This window comes from Pelophylax lessonae (genome assembly GCF_965119305.1).
Source record: "Pelophylax lessonae genome assembly, chromosome: 1".
NCBI lineage: Eukaryota > Metazoa > Chordata > Amphibia > Anura > Ranidae > Pelophylax > Pelophylax lessonae.
This window is the reverse complement of record NC_138768.1, coordinates 850,366,610-850,384,803: the sequence shown is the minus strand read 5'-3', so window position 1 is coordinate 850,384,803 and position 18,194 is coordinate 850,366,610. Positions and strand designations below refer to the sequence as shown.

Below are 18,194 nucleotides of genomic sequence, written 5' to 3'. Positions count from 1 at the left end.
TGTACTGACTGCACGAAAATCGGCCGTTGTGTTGACGGCCAACAAAAATTTTATAGTCTGCACACCAGATTTTTTTGGTTGTCGGAAGCATCATACTAACAAGCCGAAAATCGGCAGATCGGATGTTGGCCGAAAATTCCCTGCCAATTTTCGATGCGTGTATACGGGGCTTAAAGATCAAGATCACTCCAATCTCCAAAAAAAAAACCATATTGGAAAAAACAGAGCTACGGGAAGGATGGGAGACACCATTATGTTGTAGCAGTTGGTATAGCAATAAGAAATAAGGAGGTTATCTGTGCTTGGAATCTTAATCAGCAGCCAAGCACTATAACCCACATACTAGGCACACTTAAGGCCCGTACACACGATAAGAAATTCTGTAGGGAAATTTCGTCCGACGACCGATCTGCCGATTTTGGGATTGTTAGTATGGTGCTTTCGACAGCCGACTCCGACTTTTCGGCTGACAAAATCCTGATGTGCAGGCTATAAAATTTTTGTTGTCTGTAATACAACATCCGATTTTCATCTCATTAGTACAGATTTCGACTGAAAAAATCTTAAGAGCAAGACTAGGCATGCTCAGAGACAAAAGAACACATACAAAGCAATCCAACACATGACGTCACTTCTGAAGTAGAATTCTGTCGTACGGGAAAATTCGGATGGAAATAACCTCTTCACTTTCCACATTAGACTAGCATGCCACAAAAAACGGACGACAGATCCGATAATCTGATCGTGTGTACGGGGCTTTAAGCTGGATACACACTATACAACTTTTGTTGGTAGATTTCCTTTAGATTTACCTTCAACTATGTAGTGCAAGGGCCGGCCTGATTGCATATACTATATTGAAAGTGTTTAGGTTTGACCTCTTATTATATGGTTTTGGTAAATCTAAAGGAAAAAGTCTAAAGAAAATTGTATAGTGTGTATGGCCCATTACTCTGCAGGGAGACAAAAACAGCCCCACTGCTGCTCTATGTGCAGAGCTCTGTGTTGTTAGTGAACACAGGGCTCTGTATTGTGATTCGCTGAGCCGATCAGCAGGTCCCAGCCATAAATCATTGTGCTGTACCAAATCACAGCGCAGATGGGGCAGCTTTCACACGCGTTCCCCCCCCCTCTTACCCAGGGCTGCCCCGCTGCAGTAAAAAGACACCAAATTAAAAAAAAATTTCAGGTAAAAGCACAGAAAGGCATTTTAAATACTTATTTGCAGCGTTTTCCCTTTTCTTTAGTTATTTTTTTTTTTTTTTCATTTGTGTTGCCTGAAAATTGCTAGAAAATGTGACCACTCCAGGGAGAGTCAATTCCCTAGTACAGCCCCCTCCATCCTTGCACATCATAGCTCTCTCCTCTTCTAGCTTCAAAGTTTTGTCTGTGCGGGCCCAGCTCCCCCCAACCCTCCCCATCCTAAATAAACTTATATGCAGCAGCCAGTAGAAGAACAAAGGTGAAGTGAAAGCTCTGCTGGGAATGCTGAAACCACATCCAAGATGGCAGCGTTCAGCAGCAGTCTATAGAGTTTTGGATGCCTACACAAGGGAGCCTCTTATAGGTAAATGCCATGCATGAAATACAGTAAATGCCCAAATAATCTTACGGGAACATTTTTGTTAACATGAATGTTCTGGCGACAAACTCTGTTCAGCTTTCTTAGTGGTATGGTGCTGATGTGATACTCCTTATAGAAAATGCTCATAAAAATGTCAGGGTAAAAATCAATATCAAATGAATATTAAAAAAATAATAGATATAATATTAATACTACTACTAATAATAATAATAATATTAATAAAAATAGAATAATAAAAATAAATTATTACAAAATTATTAAAAAGAAATCTATCAATGCTGTGTTTCCCTGAAAATAAGACCGGGTCTTATGTTATTTTGGCTACAAAAAACACACTAGGGCTTTTTTTCATGGGATGTCTTACCTATGTCCCCTGTCAGCTCAGGAGTCATCATTATGACATCGTTAATGCTAAAAATCAACTTTAGTTAAAGTGATTGTAAAAATATGTAACTGGTTTTGTAAAAAGATTCTATAATGTCCAGTGTGTCTTCTTTTGTAACTTTATAAAAACATTATATAATGTCCAGTGAGTCTCCTTTTGTAGCTTTATTGTCAAAAATACCTTATTTACAGCACTACTGGGCACTCACGTGACCCGCTGGAGCTCTTCTTCCCCGCTCCGAGCACTGCAGAGGGAAGGGCCGAGATCCTCACTGAACTCAGCAGCAACTCCGAGCACTGCCGAGGGAAGGGCCGAGATCCCCACTGACCTCAGCCCCACTCCGAGCACTGCCGAGGGAAGGACCGAGATCCTCACTGAACTCAGCCCCGCTCCGAGCACTGCCGAGGGAAGGGCCGAGATCCTCACTGACCTCAGCCCCACTCCGAGCACTGCCGAGGGAAGGGCCGAGATCCCCACTGACCTCAGCCCCACTCCGAGCACTGCCGAGGGAAGGACCGAGATCCTCACTGAACTCAGCCCCGCTCCGAGCACTGCCGAGGGAAGGACCGAGATCCTCACTGAACTCAGCCCCACTCCGAGCACTGCCGAGGGAAGGGCCGAGATCCCCACTGACCTCAGCCCCACTCCGAGCACTGCCGAGGGAAGGGCCGAGATCCCCACTGACCTCAGCCCCACTCCGAGCACTGCCGAGGGAAGGACCGAGATCCTCACTGAACTCAGCCCCACTCCGAGCACTGCCGAGGGAAGGGCCGAGATCCCCACTGACCTCAGCCCCGCTACGAGCACTGCAGAGAGAAGGGCCGCTGGCATCAGCCAGGAGGAAGGGAAATCTCCAGCGGGTCACATGAGCGCCCAACGGCGCTGTAAATAAGGTATTTTCGACAATAAAGATACAAAAGGAGACACACTGGATATTATATACTTTTACAAGGACTTTACTAGAGCCTAAATTCGGTGTAGGGCTTATATTGCAGCCCTCCCTGAAAAGCAGACTAGGTCTTATTTTTGGGGTAGGGCTTCTTTTTGGGGAAACAGGGGTAGTGTAAAAAAAATTGCTTTTTATTAATTTAAGTTTTTGTGTTTGTACTGTCTCTTTTCTGCCATTTACCCAAAATAAACATTTTTTTTTAAGTACCCAAGCCATTTAATTTTTTTTTTTGGGGGGGGGGGCAATTCCCTCCCCCCAACTCCTAAATGGAATTGCATTAACCTGAAGCTTTCAAATTGAATTTACATTTTCATGTCTGAATTATAATGATCCATTTTCCCCTTTCTCCAACTCTTAGAGAGAACGTGCTGCAAACAAACGGAAGAGTGTAATTAGTGAATTACAGGGAGTATTGCTGGTGAGTATCGGGAATTGAGTTTTATGTGAATGAGAGGTCAGCTTAGCATTGGCCGGCTTAAGAGCAAACTCAACATTTCCCATTGATTTAATTCTAACATAATTCTAAAAGCATACAGTGCATGTATGATGTTAATTACCAAGCAAAATTGGAAAAATAAACCGCGCTAATGTGCGAACAAAAAATAATAAATAAAAATTGTAAGGGAGCAGCAACTGTTTAGTGAGATGTGCACAATTCAAGTTCTAACATATACAGTGCCTTGCGAAAGTATTCGGCCCCCTTGAACTTTGCGACCTTTTGCCCCATTTCAGGCTTCAAACATAAAAATATAAAACTGTAATTTTTTGTGAAGAATCAACAACAAGTGGGACACAATCATGAAGTGGAACGAAATTTATTGGATATTTCAAACTTTTTTAACAAATAAAAAACTGAAAATTGGGCGTACAAAATTATTCAGCCCCCTTAAGTTAATTCTTTTTAGCTCCACCTTTTGCTGCGATTACAGCTGTAAGTCGCTTGGGGTATGTCTCTATCAGTTTTGCACATCGAGAGACTGACATTTTTGCCCATTCCTCCTTGCAAAACAGCTCGAGCTCAGTGAGGTTGGATGGAGAGCGTTTGTGAACAGCAGTTTTCAGTTCTTTCCACAGATTCTCGATTGGATTCAGGTCTGGACTTTGACTTGGCCATTCTAACACCTGGATATGTTTATTTGTGAACCATTCCATTGTAGATTTTGCTTTATGTTTTGGATCATTGTCTTGTTGGAAGACAAATCTCTGTCCCAGTCTCAGGTCTTTTGCAGACTCCATCAGGTTTTCTTCCAGAATGGTCCTGTATTTGGCTCCATCCATCTTCTCATCAATTTTAACCATCTTCCCTGTCCCTGCTGAAGAAAAGCAGGCCCAAACCATGATGCTGCCACCACCATGTTTGACAGTGGGGATGGTGTGTTCAGGGTGATGAGCTGTGTTGCTTTTACGCCAAACATAACGTTTTGCATTGTTGCCAAAAAGTTTGATTTTGGTTTCATCTGACCAGAGCACCTTCTTCCACATGTTTGGTGTCTCCCAGGTGGCTTGTGGCAAACTTTAAACTACACTTTTTATGGATATCTTTAATAAATGGCTTTCTTCTTGCCACTCTTCCATAAAGGCCAGATTTGTGCAGTATACGACTGATTGTTGTCCTATGGACAGAGTCTCCCACCTCAGCTGTAGATCTCTGCAGTTCATCCAGAGTGATCATGGGCCTCTTGGCTGCATCTCTGATCAGTCTTCTCCTTGTATGAGCTGAAAGTTTAGAGGGACGGCCAGGTCTTCGTAGATTTGCAGTGGTCTGATACTCCTTCCATTTCAATATTATCGCTTGCACAGTGCTCCTTGGGATGTTTAAAGCTTGGGAAATCTTTTTGTATCCAAATCCGGCTTTAAACTTCTCCACAACAGTATCTCGGACCTGCCTGGTGTGTCCCTTGTTCTTCATGATGTGCTCTGCGCTTTAAACGGACCTCTGAGACTATCACAGTGCATGTGCATTTATACGGAGACTTGATTACACACAGGTGGATTCTATTTATCATTAGTCATTTAGGTCAACATTGGATCATTCAGAGATCCTCACTGAACTTCTGGAGAGAGTTTGCTGCACTGAAAGTAAAGGGGCTGAATAATTTTGCACGCCCAATTTTTCAGTTTTTTATTTGTTAACAAAGTTTGAAATATCCAATAAATTTCGCTCCACTTCATGATTGTGTCCCACTTGTTGTTGATTCTTCACAAAAAATTACAGTTTTATATCTTTATGTTTGAAGCCTGAAATGTGGCAAAAGTTGCATAGTTCAAGGGGGCTGAATACTTTCGCAAGACACTGTATAAAGTTGCGTTAATAGAAAATGTCCATATTGGATCAATTGATATCAAAATCAGTCTACAAGTGATGAAAAAATGATCCTTGACAGGAAAAAAATCGCTGTCCGTCACCTTATCAGTGAACTCAGGTAACACCACCCCCATTAAAGGCTAAAAGGCTTGCTTACCAGCTCTTATTGACTTTGTATTAGGAGGTCAATGGCACTTTTGGCTTAATACCCAGCTGGGGCCATTATATAGTCCAGGGTCCTCTCATAACTCCACACAACGATATCTCAGATGGTACCTTCATTAGGACATACTAAAAGTAAACTTGTCTTTTATATCAGAAGTCTACAAATACATCTGGAAAGGGTTTTACAAATTACTTTTCTTCAGCCTGAGCCCACATGCCTGCCCTTACCTTGAGAGCTAGACAAATATTTGAGTTCTCAAAACCTTACAGACAGCAAAATTGTGGGACCAGTTTAGGAAAAAAGCTACCGGTAATTAAAAGATATTAATTGAGTCAATATGGACATTTACTATTAGCGAAACTTTATACAGTATACGTTAGATGTATAATGTTTATGCTTCTATATCTCCAGGGAGCCCCATAAACTTTGTCCCTATATACAGGTGCATCTCAAAAATTAGAATATCATCAAAAAGGTAATTTATTTCAGTAATTCAAATCAAAAAGTGAAACTCATATATTATATAGATGCGTTACACAGAGTGATATATTTCAAGCATTTTTTTCTTTTAATTTTGATGATTATGGCATACAGCTAGTGAAAACCCAGAATTTAGTATCTAGAAAATTAGAATATTACATAATACCAATAAAAAAAAGGTTTTTAATACAGAAATGTTGGCTTACTAAAAAGTATGTCCATGTACAGTATATTCCTGGCCGTAGGGCCTGTCAAGGTCTTGCACCTTGACACTATGCACTTTCTGCACTTCCCCTTCCCCACTCTTGTGTGCTGTGTGTTTTTTTTTTTTTCTTTGTAGTTTTGTCACTTTCCTATCTCACTTTTTCACGATGAGTAGCGTGTGGGTCCTCGGGCCTACCTTGAAAGTCTTGGGAGGGGGTGGATATGGCCTTCTGGCTTAGTTCGCCCTCTCTCATGGGGTCTCCCTTCGGGGGAGCCCCACCTAGTACTTGGGGTGGGCTGTTTCGGCAGTCCTCCCAGAGGACGGGGTTTGCCTGGTTTCGGCCGGGCAGACCATAGTGAGTACATCAGTCCCTGTCAGGAGTCTTGCACCCCGGGGATCAAGGTGAAGGTCCCTCCTCTTCGGAGGTGGACTGTTCGCACACCCTGTGCACTTTTGTGTTCTCACGTTTGCATGTGTGCACTTTTTTATGCATCTGGTGTTAGCTCGAGTGTGTTCACACCCCACGGGCTTTAAAAAAAAAAAAAAGAATCTAGTTATTTAGTTTTTTTTCAGAATAGACATTATGTCTTCTGCAATAGGGTCCATGCACATTGGGCTTAAAAATCACTGCTTCTACAGGAGTTTTGTGTTTTGCCCGTAGAAGCAGCTCAATGTTATCCTATGTGTCCGTGCACAATAGGACGGTTACAGGCATATTTTAAGCTCACAGTTTAGAGGCAAGAAAAAAACCCTTCTGGTTTGCTTTTCTAAATGGAGCATTCTGGCAGAAAAACGCTAAACTCTTCTAAACTCGCCTAATCTATGTACAAAAACACTTTATATGAGCATTTTTTATTCTGCCAAGGGAACTTGCGTTTTTTTTTAAGCCCAGTGTGCATGGAGCCTTACAATGTACAATGAGCTGCTGAGTAACTCAAGGTACATTCGACACAGTACCTGTGTGCTGGAAGGGATGAACTCCCACCATGGTCAATAAAGACGGCCATAGCCTGGGAGAAGATGTTGGCACTGGAGAGGGACCTTGCGGATGTTGAGATGGAGTGGAGGTGAATATCTGTGGCCTTCGTTCCATAATATTTGTCGTTATGTTACCCAAAGTTTTTAATTTTTTCAAATTTTAGTGCAACATTTGGGCGAGGGGGGTCTTCAGTGAATAAGTAGACCTTGCTTGTAGTCCAAGGTCTGCTTTAAGATGTACAATATACAATATAACAATTGTATATAAACATAAAAAGCAGGTATAGATTTTATTTAGTGAGAATCTGCCACTTTGCCCTGAAAGACCCTCCTCCCCCCAATACTCACCTATGTTGTACTCTTTAACATTCTGTTCATTTGTGAAAGCCCTCAAAGATACCTTGTACTTCTAGGTATGGGGATGCATGTGACCTTCACTCCACTTCCCCCCACTGTCACTTGGGTTGGGCAGAAGGTAATTAATTGTGTAAGCTCTGACGTCATCCAGCAAAGGGCCTACACAGGGATTAGCTTCAGTGTTCTGACATACGATTGGAGTGTTGGGGGAGCGTAAGGAAGGCACGTTTCAGTGGATGGAAGGTGGTTTGTCAAGAGATCCTGCCACTCCACCTTGGATTGGCAAAGTGACCAATTCTCTTTGATTTGACCATCTGTATCCCATGGGAGAGATTTCCCACGGATGGAGCAAAAAGTAAGAGGTAATGTCCCCAAAATTAAAGGCATTCCCCTCTTACATTGTTATTACTGGAACAGGTATCATCATTGGAAGACCTACCCTCACTTTACCCTCCCTAACTTTCAGTTTTGTTGAAAGCATTCACCATGACAAATAGAGGGGTAAATCTCCACAGAGGGGACACAGACAAAATCAAAAATTAAATTAAATTAAACATCCAAATTAAAAAATATATATAGTTTTGCCTTTACATACAATTTAAAGAGGAACTTGAGGCATGTTACCCCTGCCCCCCATTTTCACCCCTACCCAACAGGAAACAAGAGTGGTTATATATCCAGTAAAAAATGTGACTTATTTATAAAATCAATACTTTATTTTTCTACTGAATGCATCGACTCCTTAAACCTTTTCTTACAGAATTCAGCAAGGAAGCCGCTAAGGAGAGTGAGCCGGCGCAGAATCAGCCGCAAAGCCAAAGACAACGAGCTTAGCTGTGCGCTAATGAAACGGAGGCAGGTTGTGGATCACAATCCACCAGCCAACAAGACCACCGAGACTTCAAAACAAGCACAGGAACAGACCGCGGAGGCCAAGAAACAAACCCAGGAGGAAGGTGAGAAAAATAAAAACTAAAGCCTGACATCCCAGGTTCAAAGCATAACACAAGATTATAATGCAGAACTAATATCTTAAATCTTTATTAAATCCTCCAACAGATCAATTGCATATAGCATTGGACCTGTTCTGACCCTTAGTGCTCTCACCTTAAAGCACACGTTACTTTTGTCAATGCTGTGCTGTACATCCACCCCTGTATGAAGCCCAATATTTGGGTGTTCCAATGGGGGAACTACAGCACTGTAGTCACTGTCCCCTGTGTAAGATTACCATTGTGTACAGCCCCGACAGCGCTGACTGTTCATTCACAAACAAATTTGTAAACTATCAGTCAGCACTGCGGGGCTGTGTGATCTATCTGCCGGCACAATGTACAGTGGGTATAGAAAATAATCACTGCCTTTAAAATGATCACATTTTGCTGCTTTGCAGCCTGAAATGAAGACAGACACAACTTTTGTTTTATCCAGCTGTATTTACTAGTGAAACTTATAACATCCAAGTAAAAGATATAACACCAACATGTCCGAAAAAATTCAAGCAGAATCACTGAGTTAGAAAAAGAATCACCCCCCCCTAATGTCAGTATTTTGCAGCCTTTACAGCCTTTAGTCTGTTAGGCTATGTCTCTACTAACTTTGCACAACTAGACTTTGCAATATTTGCCCACTCTTTGCAGAACTGTTGATCGTGACTGTGGACTGCAGTCTTGAAGTCATTCCACAGATTTTCAATGGGGTTTAAGTCTAGGCTCTGACTAGACCATACAAGGACATTCACCTTTTTCTTCTCAGCCACTCTGTGGTCATTGTTGCTGTGTGTATCATTTGTATCATTGTCATGTTGGAAGGGAAACCTTCTTCCCATTGACAACTTTCTGGCAGGGGGCAGAAGATTTTCATCAAGAATTTGATGGTATCCCAATCCTTTTTACTTCTATCCTAACAAGTGCTCCAGTCCCTGCTGCAGAGAAACACCCCCATACCAGGATATTACCACCATCATGCTTTACTGTAGGAATGGTGTTATTTAGAGGGTAAGCTGTATTGGACTTCCGATGAGTGCGGCACATATGGGGAAGCACGAGTGAAGTCACCGACACAAATATTTTATGAAAGCACATTTTTTGATTTCTTGTTTTTTGTGCATATCACATTAGATGACTGTTGTTATACAGGGTGCAAACACTTGTCACTTTTTTGTATTGAGTCACTTTTTACACTGAGTCACTATTAGGCTCGGTTCCCACTAGTGCGACTTGCGGTGCGACTTGACACATGTCAAGTCGCACAGCAAGTCAAAACCCATTGTTTTCAATGGGGCCCGTTTCCACTGCCGCGGCTTCAGTTGCCGCGACCTCAAAAGTAAATCGTGCACTACTTTTGAGCGCGACTTCCCTCTATATATGAGGGACAAGTCTAACTGAAGCCACGGTTTACTTTCGCTACGAAGTCGTGCTAGAAGTAGCACGACTTCGTAGCCGCACTGGTGGAAACCGAGGCTTACCGTTGTATTAGAAATATTCTATTGTACATGTCACTTTATCACTGAATCACTAACATTTATACAGTATATTGGGTTTTGTGATTTGTTTCAAACTATTAATTCATGTACAGCACTTATGCAGAATAGGTTTGGGTGGATATATACACTAAGTATTGTAATAGATCCAGCATAAGCAGCGCCACATCCACCAATTTTCTCTAATACAGGTATTGGACTTCCACCAGACATATTGTTTGGTGTTGAGGCCAATTAATTACATTTTAGTCTCATCTGACCACCTTAACCACTTGCCGACCGCTCACTGAGCTGGTACTGCGGCAAAGTGGCTCGATATCGTCCAGCGACGTAGACCTACATCGCTGGACTCCTCCCCTTGTGGGAGGCTCGCTCCCGCTGTATTCAGTCACAACAGGAGTCGGGCCAGGGGAGGAGGGGCGGTGATCACCTTCGCTCTTCCTCGATCGTCGGGGATCGAGTGTGGAGATCCGCCCGCTTGTGTAAACAAAGAGGGGCGGATCTCCTAAGTGACAAACAGTGTCCGCCGCAATGTCGCAGTCCCGCAAAAAAAATCGCAGATCGCCGCAAGATCGCCGCCATTACTACTTAAAAAAAAAAAAAATAAAAATGACATAAATTTCCCGTAGTTAGTAGCTGCGATGACTTTTGCGCAAACCAATCAAAATACGTTTATTGCGATTTTTTTTTTTACCAAAAATATGTAGCAGAAAACAAATTGGCCTAAAATGTTAAAAAATTTTGATTTTTACATTTATTTTTTGGGGGACTTTCATATAAAAAATGTGAAAAATATTGTTATTTTTTCAAAATTGTCGCTCTTTTTTTGTGTATAGCGCAAAAAGTAAAAATCGCACAGGTGATCAAATACCACCAAAAATACATTTTGGCCTAAATATATGACAAAAATTGAATATAATGGATATTTTTTAACTGTCAAAGTAGGAAAATATTGTTATTTTTTCAAAATTGTCCCATTTTTTTATTAATATCGCAAAAAATGAAAAGCGCAGAGGTGATCAAATACAACCAAAAGAAAGCTCTGTTTGTGGGGAAAAAAAGGACGTAAATTTTGTTCGGGTACGGCATTGCATGACCGCGCAATTGTCAGTTAAAGTCGCACAGTGCCGAATCGCAAAAAGTGGCCTGGACGTACAGCAGGAAAATCCTCCCTCGGTAAAGTGGTTAAATGCACCTTGAACATTCTGAGGCCACATGGAAAAAGGTGTTATGGTCAGATGAGACTAAAGTTGAATTATTTGGCCAAACACCAAGCGCTATATCTGGTGAAAATCCAATACAGCTCACCATTCAAATAACACCATTCCTACAGTAAAGCATGGAGGTGGTAATATTATGTTATGGTGGGTGTTTCTCTGCAGCAGGGACTGGAGCACTTGTCAGGATAGAAGAAAAATGGATGGGGCAAACAAACACCAAATTCTTGAGGAAAATCTGCTGCCCTTCTGCCAGAACGTTGTCAATGGGAAGAAAGTGTACCTTCCAACATGACAATGACACAAAGCACACAGCAAAAATGACCACACAGTGGTTGAAGGAGAAAAAGGCGAATGTCCTTGCATGCCCTAGTCAGAGCCCAGACTTAAACCCTATTGAATATTTATCTGCCAGTACTGTGCTTGTTTTGCTAAGAGCTGCAGACCTAACACGCAGCACCTGAGTTTTCATTCATAAATTCAATAGAAACAGATCAGCCAGCTCTGTGGGGTTGTGTGATCGATCTGTGGCAGCACTAACTGACCTTTAGCTTGTATTATGAATGGAGCTGTTCCTGCCCCTAGTGCAGTGAATGGTGGCACTCCAGAGCACCCCTGCTGCCAGAGATGAGCGTTGTCAATCAGTCTTCATTAGGTATTCTTCTTCTGGCTAGCAGTGTGGTTGGAAAGCTGTGGAGAGAGGGGTACAAGCTGTTTAGAAATGTATTGGTTGGGAGGTGTTGGTATGGGGCGCTACCACCTTGCACAGCGAATTTCTTCGTTGTATGTGATCCAAAATGAAAGTGCACAGTGCTTATTGGTGAGCAAATATTGTGCAAATAAAATGTTTTGTTGTTAAAATATTAAATGTGCAATATGGTGCAGATATAAAAAAGATGGTACTTTATCGTGTGCCGATTGGATTGTACCGTCTATGTATCACTCATCGGATGTAAACAATCATATATAGGTGGCAAGTGCAAAAAAGTGCTAAGTGCAATTGAGTGATTTAAGCAATAAATTCTTTATTGTGGCCTCCTATTATAGAGGAAACTGACATCCGTGGTGAATATTATAAACAATATGCAGTGTAAAGTGAGAGAATAAAACGCCTGTTGCGCGTGCTGAGAGTGAGGAGTGCTAATACCGTGGGTAAAGCACTTACCAATATCCTCTCCCTTCTCACTCTAGTATACTGTGTCTCCCTTCTCCTGATGCCTGTAAAAGCTGGTTATTCCGCACATATCGTTGCACTTGCATCTAGGGAGTCAGTGTAAAAAAGACCAAGAGAGCTTCCATTGCGTAGTATAGTACAACATTGAGGGGAAAAAATAGTAGCGACTCACTGTTAGGAAGTTCACCGTCAGCTTGTTTGGTGTGTCTCCAGTGTTCAGCCGCGCGGTGCTTCTGCGTTCCACCGGCTGGAGCCACCTAACCGGAAGTGACGTATGACGCTGCTTTGCCGCTCTACGCGTTTCGTCACTGCGACGTCCTCTGGGGCGGCCGCCCGAGTGGCTCTGAGGAAGAGGTTAAGCCTCGAAACGCACCAGCCGTCATCTTATCGGATATGGACTAATTTATGGACTACTCCTGACATTTGAGCAACTGAGCTCGATATGATCTATTTTCACCTATGTTTGTGAGTAGCCATTTTTATATGTTGCATGAATAAAGCCTGTTAATGAGGATAATGCGCTAGGTCGGTGCGCCCTTTCTTTGTTTTTCTTTGCCTCTACTCCCACTGAGGCTGAGGCATATTCTACTCCCAATGGCCATGGTCTGTCCCCCTTACAGTCTGAAGGACAGCAAACTGGCCCTTTGTTTAGAAAGTTTGGAAACCTGTGCCCTATGTTATATAGATGAGGAGTGGAGCTGGTGTTCTGTAGTTTAGCAAAAGAAAACTGGGCAGGGCTGATGCAGTTTCTTGCGATTTCAGAGCAGTAAACAACAGAAAATTAGGAGCTAAGTACATTTTTGCCAGGAACAACAGTTATTTGTTGGTGTTCCAGGGATAAAACAAAGATACGTGTGCATGTAGAGATTTTGATGCAGATGTCAAAATACTTCCATTCTGCGGTTATTATTCTATTTGGGAACTCCCTCATTTCCAACCATGTAACCATTGCCAATGAGCTGGTCCTGTGTTTTTTGCCAAAGGCTCTTTGGGGACCAATCAGATGCTCTGTCTAAAGCTCCTCCAGGTTTTTCAAATTACTTTTACATGCTCATCTAGCCAGGGCTGGTGCTAGACAATTTTGCGCCCTAGGCAAGACCAGCCCCCCCCCCCCCACCCACACACACGCACACATTAGGAGTGCCTCCTTACACATCAGTGCCCCCTTACACATCAGCAGTGCCCCAATGCACTTCAGTGCCCCCTTACACATCAGGAGAGCCCCTTAACACATCAGAACCCTCTTACATATCACAGCCCTCCCTTACATATCAAGGATACCCCTTACATCATCAGCAACCCCCTACACACCAGGAGTACCCCCTTACACATAAGAGCCCTCCCTTATATATCAGGAGTGCCATCTCATATTGAAAGTGCCCCCTTACTCATTTAAGCACATCTACACATCAAAAGTACCCTTTTCACGTCAGAGGAGCCCCCTTGCACATCAAGAGAGCCCCTTTACACATCAGAACCTCCTTACATATCAAAGCCTTCCCTTACATATAAAGGGTACCCCTTAGATAAGCAGTGACCCCTTGCACACCAGGAGTGCCCCCTTAAACACCAGAGTCCCCCTTAAATATCAGGATTGCCTCCCTACATCAGGAGTGCCCCCTACACATCTGAGCCCCTTATACATGCACCTCTATATATCAGGGCCTCCAATTACACAACAGCAGCTCCCTCTTATATCAGGTGTGCCCCCTTACATAAAACATCCAGAGTGCCCCCTTACAACAGGAGTGCCTCCTTAAACATCAGTGGTGTCCCCCTAACACATCAGCATTGCCTCTATACACATCAGAGCCCCCTTACACATCACAGCGGCCACAGAGTCGGATCGGGGATGCGGCCCAGCTCCGTCCGGATGATGATGACGAGATTGAGATCCACCAGATGGTGCGCACGGCCCGGGTCACTCACTCACTGAACAGTAGGTGACACAGTCTCAATCTGCAAAGCGCGCCTCTAGGCGGCAGTGCACCCTAGGCGGCTGCCTAGTTCGCCTAGCGGGAGCGCTGGCCTGCATCTAGCTCTCCCTGCTTAGGTTACCATTCAGAAAGTGGTTTCCATGATGTAAAGCAGATAATAAGTGAATCAGAATTTAACCTTTTGTATATGTAAAATTCCTCCAGAAGATTGCTGCCTAGGCCTTGTCTTTGGGCCCTGTTTCCTCTCACAGAAATCTGGGGCTAGAAAATACAAAATGCTTCATTGTCGTATTTGTATTAGGACTCTTTCCTCTTTCTTACAGGTGGATCGCAGGCCCCTGAGGTGGCTTCCCCATTGCAGAATAATCCAATTTTATTGAAGGTGAGACAGAGAACATCACCAGTAGAGAGCCGTCGAAGCAGCCAAGTACAATGGCAATAGTAAAATGACTTCACCAAAGCCCAACCTCGACAACCAATTTGTACAAAGCAAGCTTTCTGTAGAGTCAAGTGAAATGAATATTGTGTTTTGTGTGTCCTTTTTTACTTACCCTTGCTACTAAATCCATAGTTTAAAGAAGAGATAAACAGAAATAATACTATGGAGTTTCTAAGCTAAAGCAAAATTTATGGATACCTGACCATCACACCTATATGAGTTTGTTAGACATCCCATTCCAAAACCATGGGCATTATTATGGAGCCCATCCCTCATTGTGGCTATAACAGCCTCTACTCTTCTGGTGAAAGCTTACGGCAAGATTTTGAAGTGAGTGTGTCTGTGGGAATTTTTGAGGTCACGTACTGATGATGGATGAGAAGATCTAACTCACAGTTGGTGTTCCAGTTCATCCCAAAGGTGTTATTAGGGTTAAGATCAGGGCTCTCTGGAGGCCACTCAAGTTCCTCCACACCAAACTCCTCAAACCATGTATTTAAGGAGCTGGCTTTGTGCACAGGAGCAGCCATGTTTACAATTTTTGGCTATATAATATGCGTATGATAGTCTCTATTGTCGGGTTATCATTCATCCCCGTTTTGAGAGGCCCATCCTCAGAAAATAAATGTCCCTGGCTGTGACCCTGGAGGCAACGAGGCAATGAATGCAGGTCAATCAAATAAAGAAAGCTGTTCCCACATTTTTTTTTCTGCACCTCCACTGGGAACCTGAGGATAGAATATGCCACACACCAACCCTCACTCCTCAGTTTGGGGCTCAGGTAATATGGCGGAGGGGACTTTGAGCTCAGTGCGCGGCCATTGCTGGAGTGACCTGTCACATGATGAAGAAGTGGCTTCGGAGCTCAGAGGCGTGATGTTGGATGGATGAAGATGGTGGCTTGGTGCTGGGTTCTCTGCTCACTGTAGGGTTCTGGCCTGCCAATCACCAGCCACCACAATCAACTGGCAGCACCGGAGCCCAAGGAGGTTTGGAGGAGGATCCACACTAATATCATGTGACACACTGACATATAGTGGGAGTGGTTAAACGTTTGTTTTAATGGCTATTTTTTGGTCTACATGTGATGTGCACATAACCAAAAATAGTAAATCACAGTTTCTGGTCCCTATAAGCTAATATCTATGAGTACATGCAAACTCCATGATGATAATGTCCTGGCTGATTTAAAGCAGGAACCCTAGTTTTGCCAGACACAAATGCTATCTGTTGTAGCCTTTGCTTTTTGCTAAATAAAAGAGTTAAATGCCAAGTGGTCCTGAAATCTTTCTTGACTTTAATATCTGGATAATACTTATTGCAAAAAAGCACCCAGACCCATAACTGTGGATCTGTACAAAAGGATAAGTAGAGGGATCTGTTGGGGCAACCTCACTGCATGCATAGATGTCTGACTTCAGTCTCCCTCATTTCAATTTTAGCACCTGCAACTTCCTTGATTTTAGACTCTTGTAATCCTCAGCAGCAACAAGGAGGGCCACCAAAAACTAGCCAAATGAATGAAATGGACATGTCCTGACAATTAACATGCTGACTGGATGAGGAAGCAGAGTGAGCACAATGATGACCTTAACCACTTAAGCCCCGGAAGATTTTACCCCCTTCCTGACCAGGGCCTATTTTGCGATTCGGCACTGCGTGACTTTAACGGACAATTGCGCGGTAATGCGGCGCTGTACCTAAACGAATTTGACGTCCTTTTTTTCCCACAAACAGAGCTTTCTTTTGGTGGTATTTGATCACCTGTGCGATTTTTTGATCATGCGCTGTAAACAAAAAAAGAGCGACAATTTTGCAAAAATAACAATATTTTTCACATTTATTAAAATATGAAATTCCCCAACATTTTCAGCCAATTTGTTTTATGCTACCTATGTTTGGTAAAAAAAATCGCAAAAAGCGTATTTTGATTGGTTTGCTCAAAAGTTATCGCGTTTACTAACAAAGGGAAAGATTTTTGTCATTTTTGTTGTTTTTATTTAACAAGTAATGGCGGCGATCTGCGATTTTTTTGCGGGACTGCGACATTGCGGCAGACAGATCGGACCCTTGCCTGACATTTTTGACACTTTTGGGGTTACCAGTGACATTACTGCAGTAATCAGTGCTATACATATGCACTGTTACTGTAAAAATGACACTGGCAGTGAAGGAGTTAACTGTATTGGAGAGGGAGGGGTTAAGTGTGTCCTAGGGGCGTGTTTCTAACTGTGATTGGCTGTGGCTACTAGTGTAAGAACAGAGATCAACGGTCCTACATAGTAGAACCATCTGATCTCCATTCTTACACAGGAGAGACTGACAGGCGGCTGTGTTTACATTAGCCGCCTGCCTTTCTCCCACTCTAATGGACGATCGTGAGTGCCCGGCGGACATAGGGTCCACCGGGTACACGCGCGGGGGCTCCGTGAGCGAGCGGGAGCGCGCCTCTGGCGGCGCGTGCTCGCTCTCTAAAGCCTCACAGGCTAGCGACGTAGCCCTACGTCGCTTTGCCTGTGAGGGGCTGACTGCCGACGTAAATAGTCGTGCGGCGGTCGGCAAGCGGTTAAATATGTACTGCTACTCTTTCACTGTCCAATCATGGGGTGGGGGAGGCACATGGAGGTGGGTGTCCAGATCACAAAGTTGGCTATGCAAAATTACAATCCTTTTGGCAGGTAAATCTGTTTATGTATGTATTTTACTGCTTACTTGGATTTTAGCTTCAAAAGAGCCTGTACCTAACCTATTTAAATTGGTCAGAACCCTCAGAAACAGAGGTGCAGCACATCCCTCTGTTTAAACCGAAGATCATACTAAGATCCCCATAACCCATAGAGCTCATTTAAGAAAATATAGACTTCAGTTCTAAATTTAGAACTCTGTGACACCCCTTTTACTTCCCCCCAGTCTTGCTGAAAATTAATGAGTTGTGAATGGTGGTAGAGGCCGTGTCATATTTCCAACTTGATCTTAAGGGCCGAGTCACACTAATAATGTAGCTGGTGGTGATAACGCACCAGTGACCATGTTGCTACGAGACTGCTTACCTTTTCCCATGGTGTGGCTCTCTTACTGGTCAATGAGCTTGACATTGATAAGCCACTGCTCTCTCACTAGCAAGCAAGGTCCAGCGCTGTGGTGACCAGCACAGGTCCAATGGTCATTAGGGAAGATATATTGGTTGCAACAGATTCTGGTGAGAATTGCCAATGTGACACAGCTCTTAACAAATGAATGGCTCAACATAGGAGGGCAAATTCTATAGTCTAAGGCTCGGCAGTCTTCCTACACCTTAAAGAGAAGTGACATTCTTTTGAGGACAGTGCGGTGTACATTTTGGACAGGGAGGACAATTGGTTTGCATGGGATGTGAAAGAGGCCATCTGCGTTGTGTTGAGAGCCAAGTCACAATGGAGATTCTCACCAGAAATACTGAATTTAACCATCTTTGAACAGGGGAGGGGGCTATAAACACCTTAGGGGGGATTTACTAAAGGCAAATAGACTATGCACTTTGCAAGTGCAGTTGCAC

General features: G+C 43.2%; 1 protein-coding gene across 1 annotated transcript in view; it reads left to right on the top strand.

Moving 5' to 3' along the window:
• Positions 1 to 15,350, top strand: part of LOC309564146 (shootin-1-like) — a 130,008-nt gene extending 114,658 nt beyond the window's left edge. The window contains exons 14-16 of the mRNA XM_082268775.1: positions 3,278 to 3,337; positions 8,171 to 8,366; positions 14,544 to 15,350. Of these exons, the coding sequence (XP_082124901.1) occupies positions 3,278 to 3,337; positions 8,171 to 8,366; positions 14,544 to 14,662 (375 nt within the window). The 3' untranslated portion in view covers positions 14,663 to 15,350. The remainder of the gene's footprint in view (positions 1 to 3,277; positions 3,338 to 8,170; positions 8,367 to 14,543) is intronic.
• Positions 15,351 to 18,194: the final 2,844 nt, after the last annotated feature.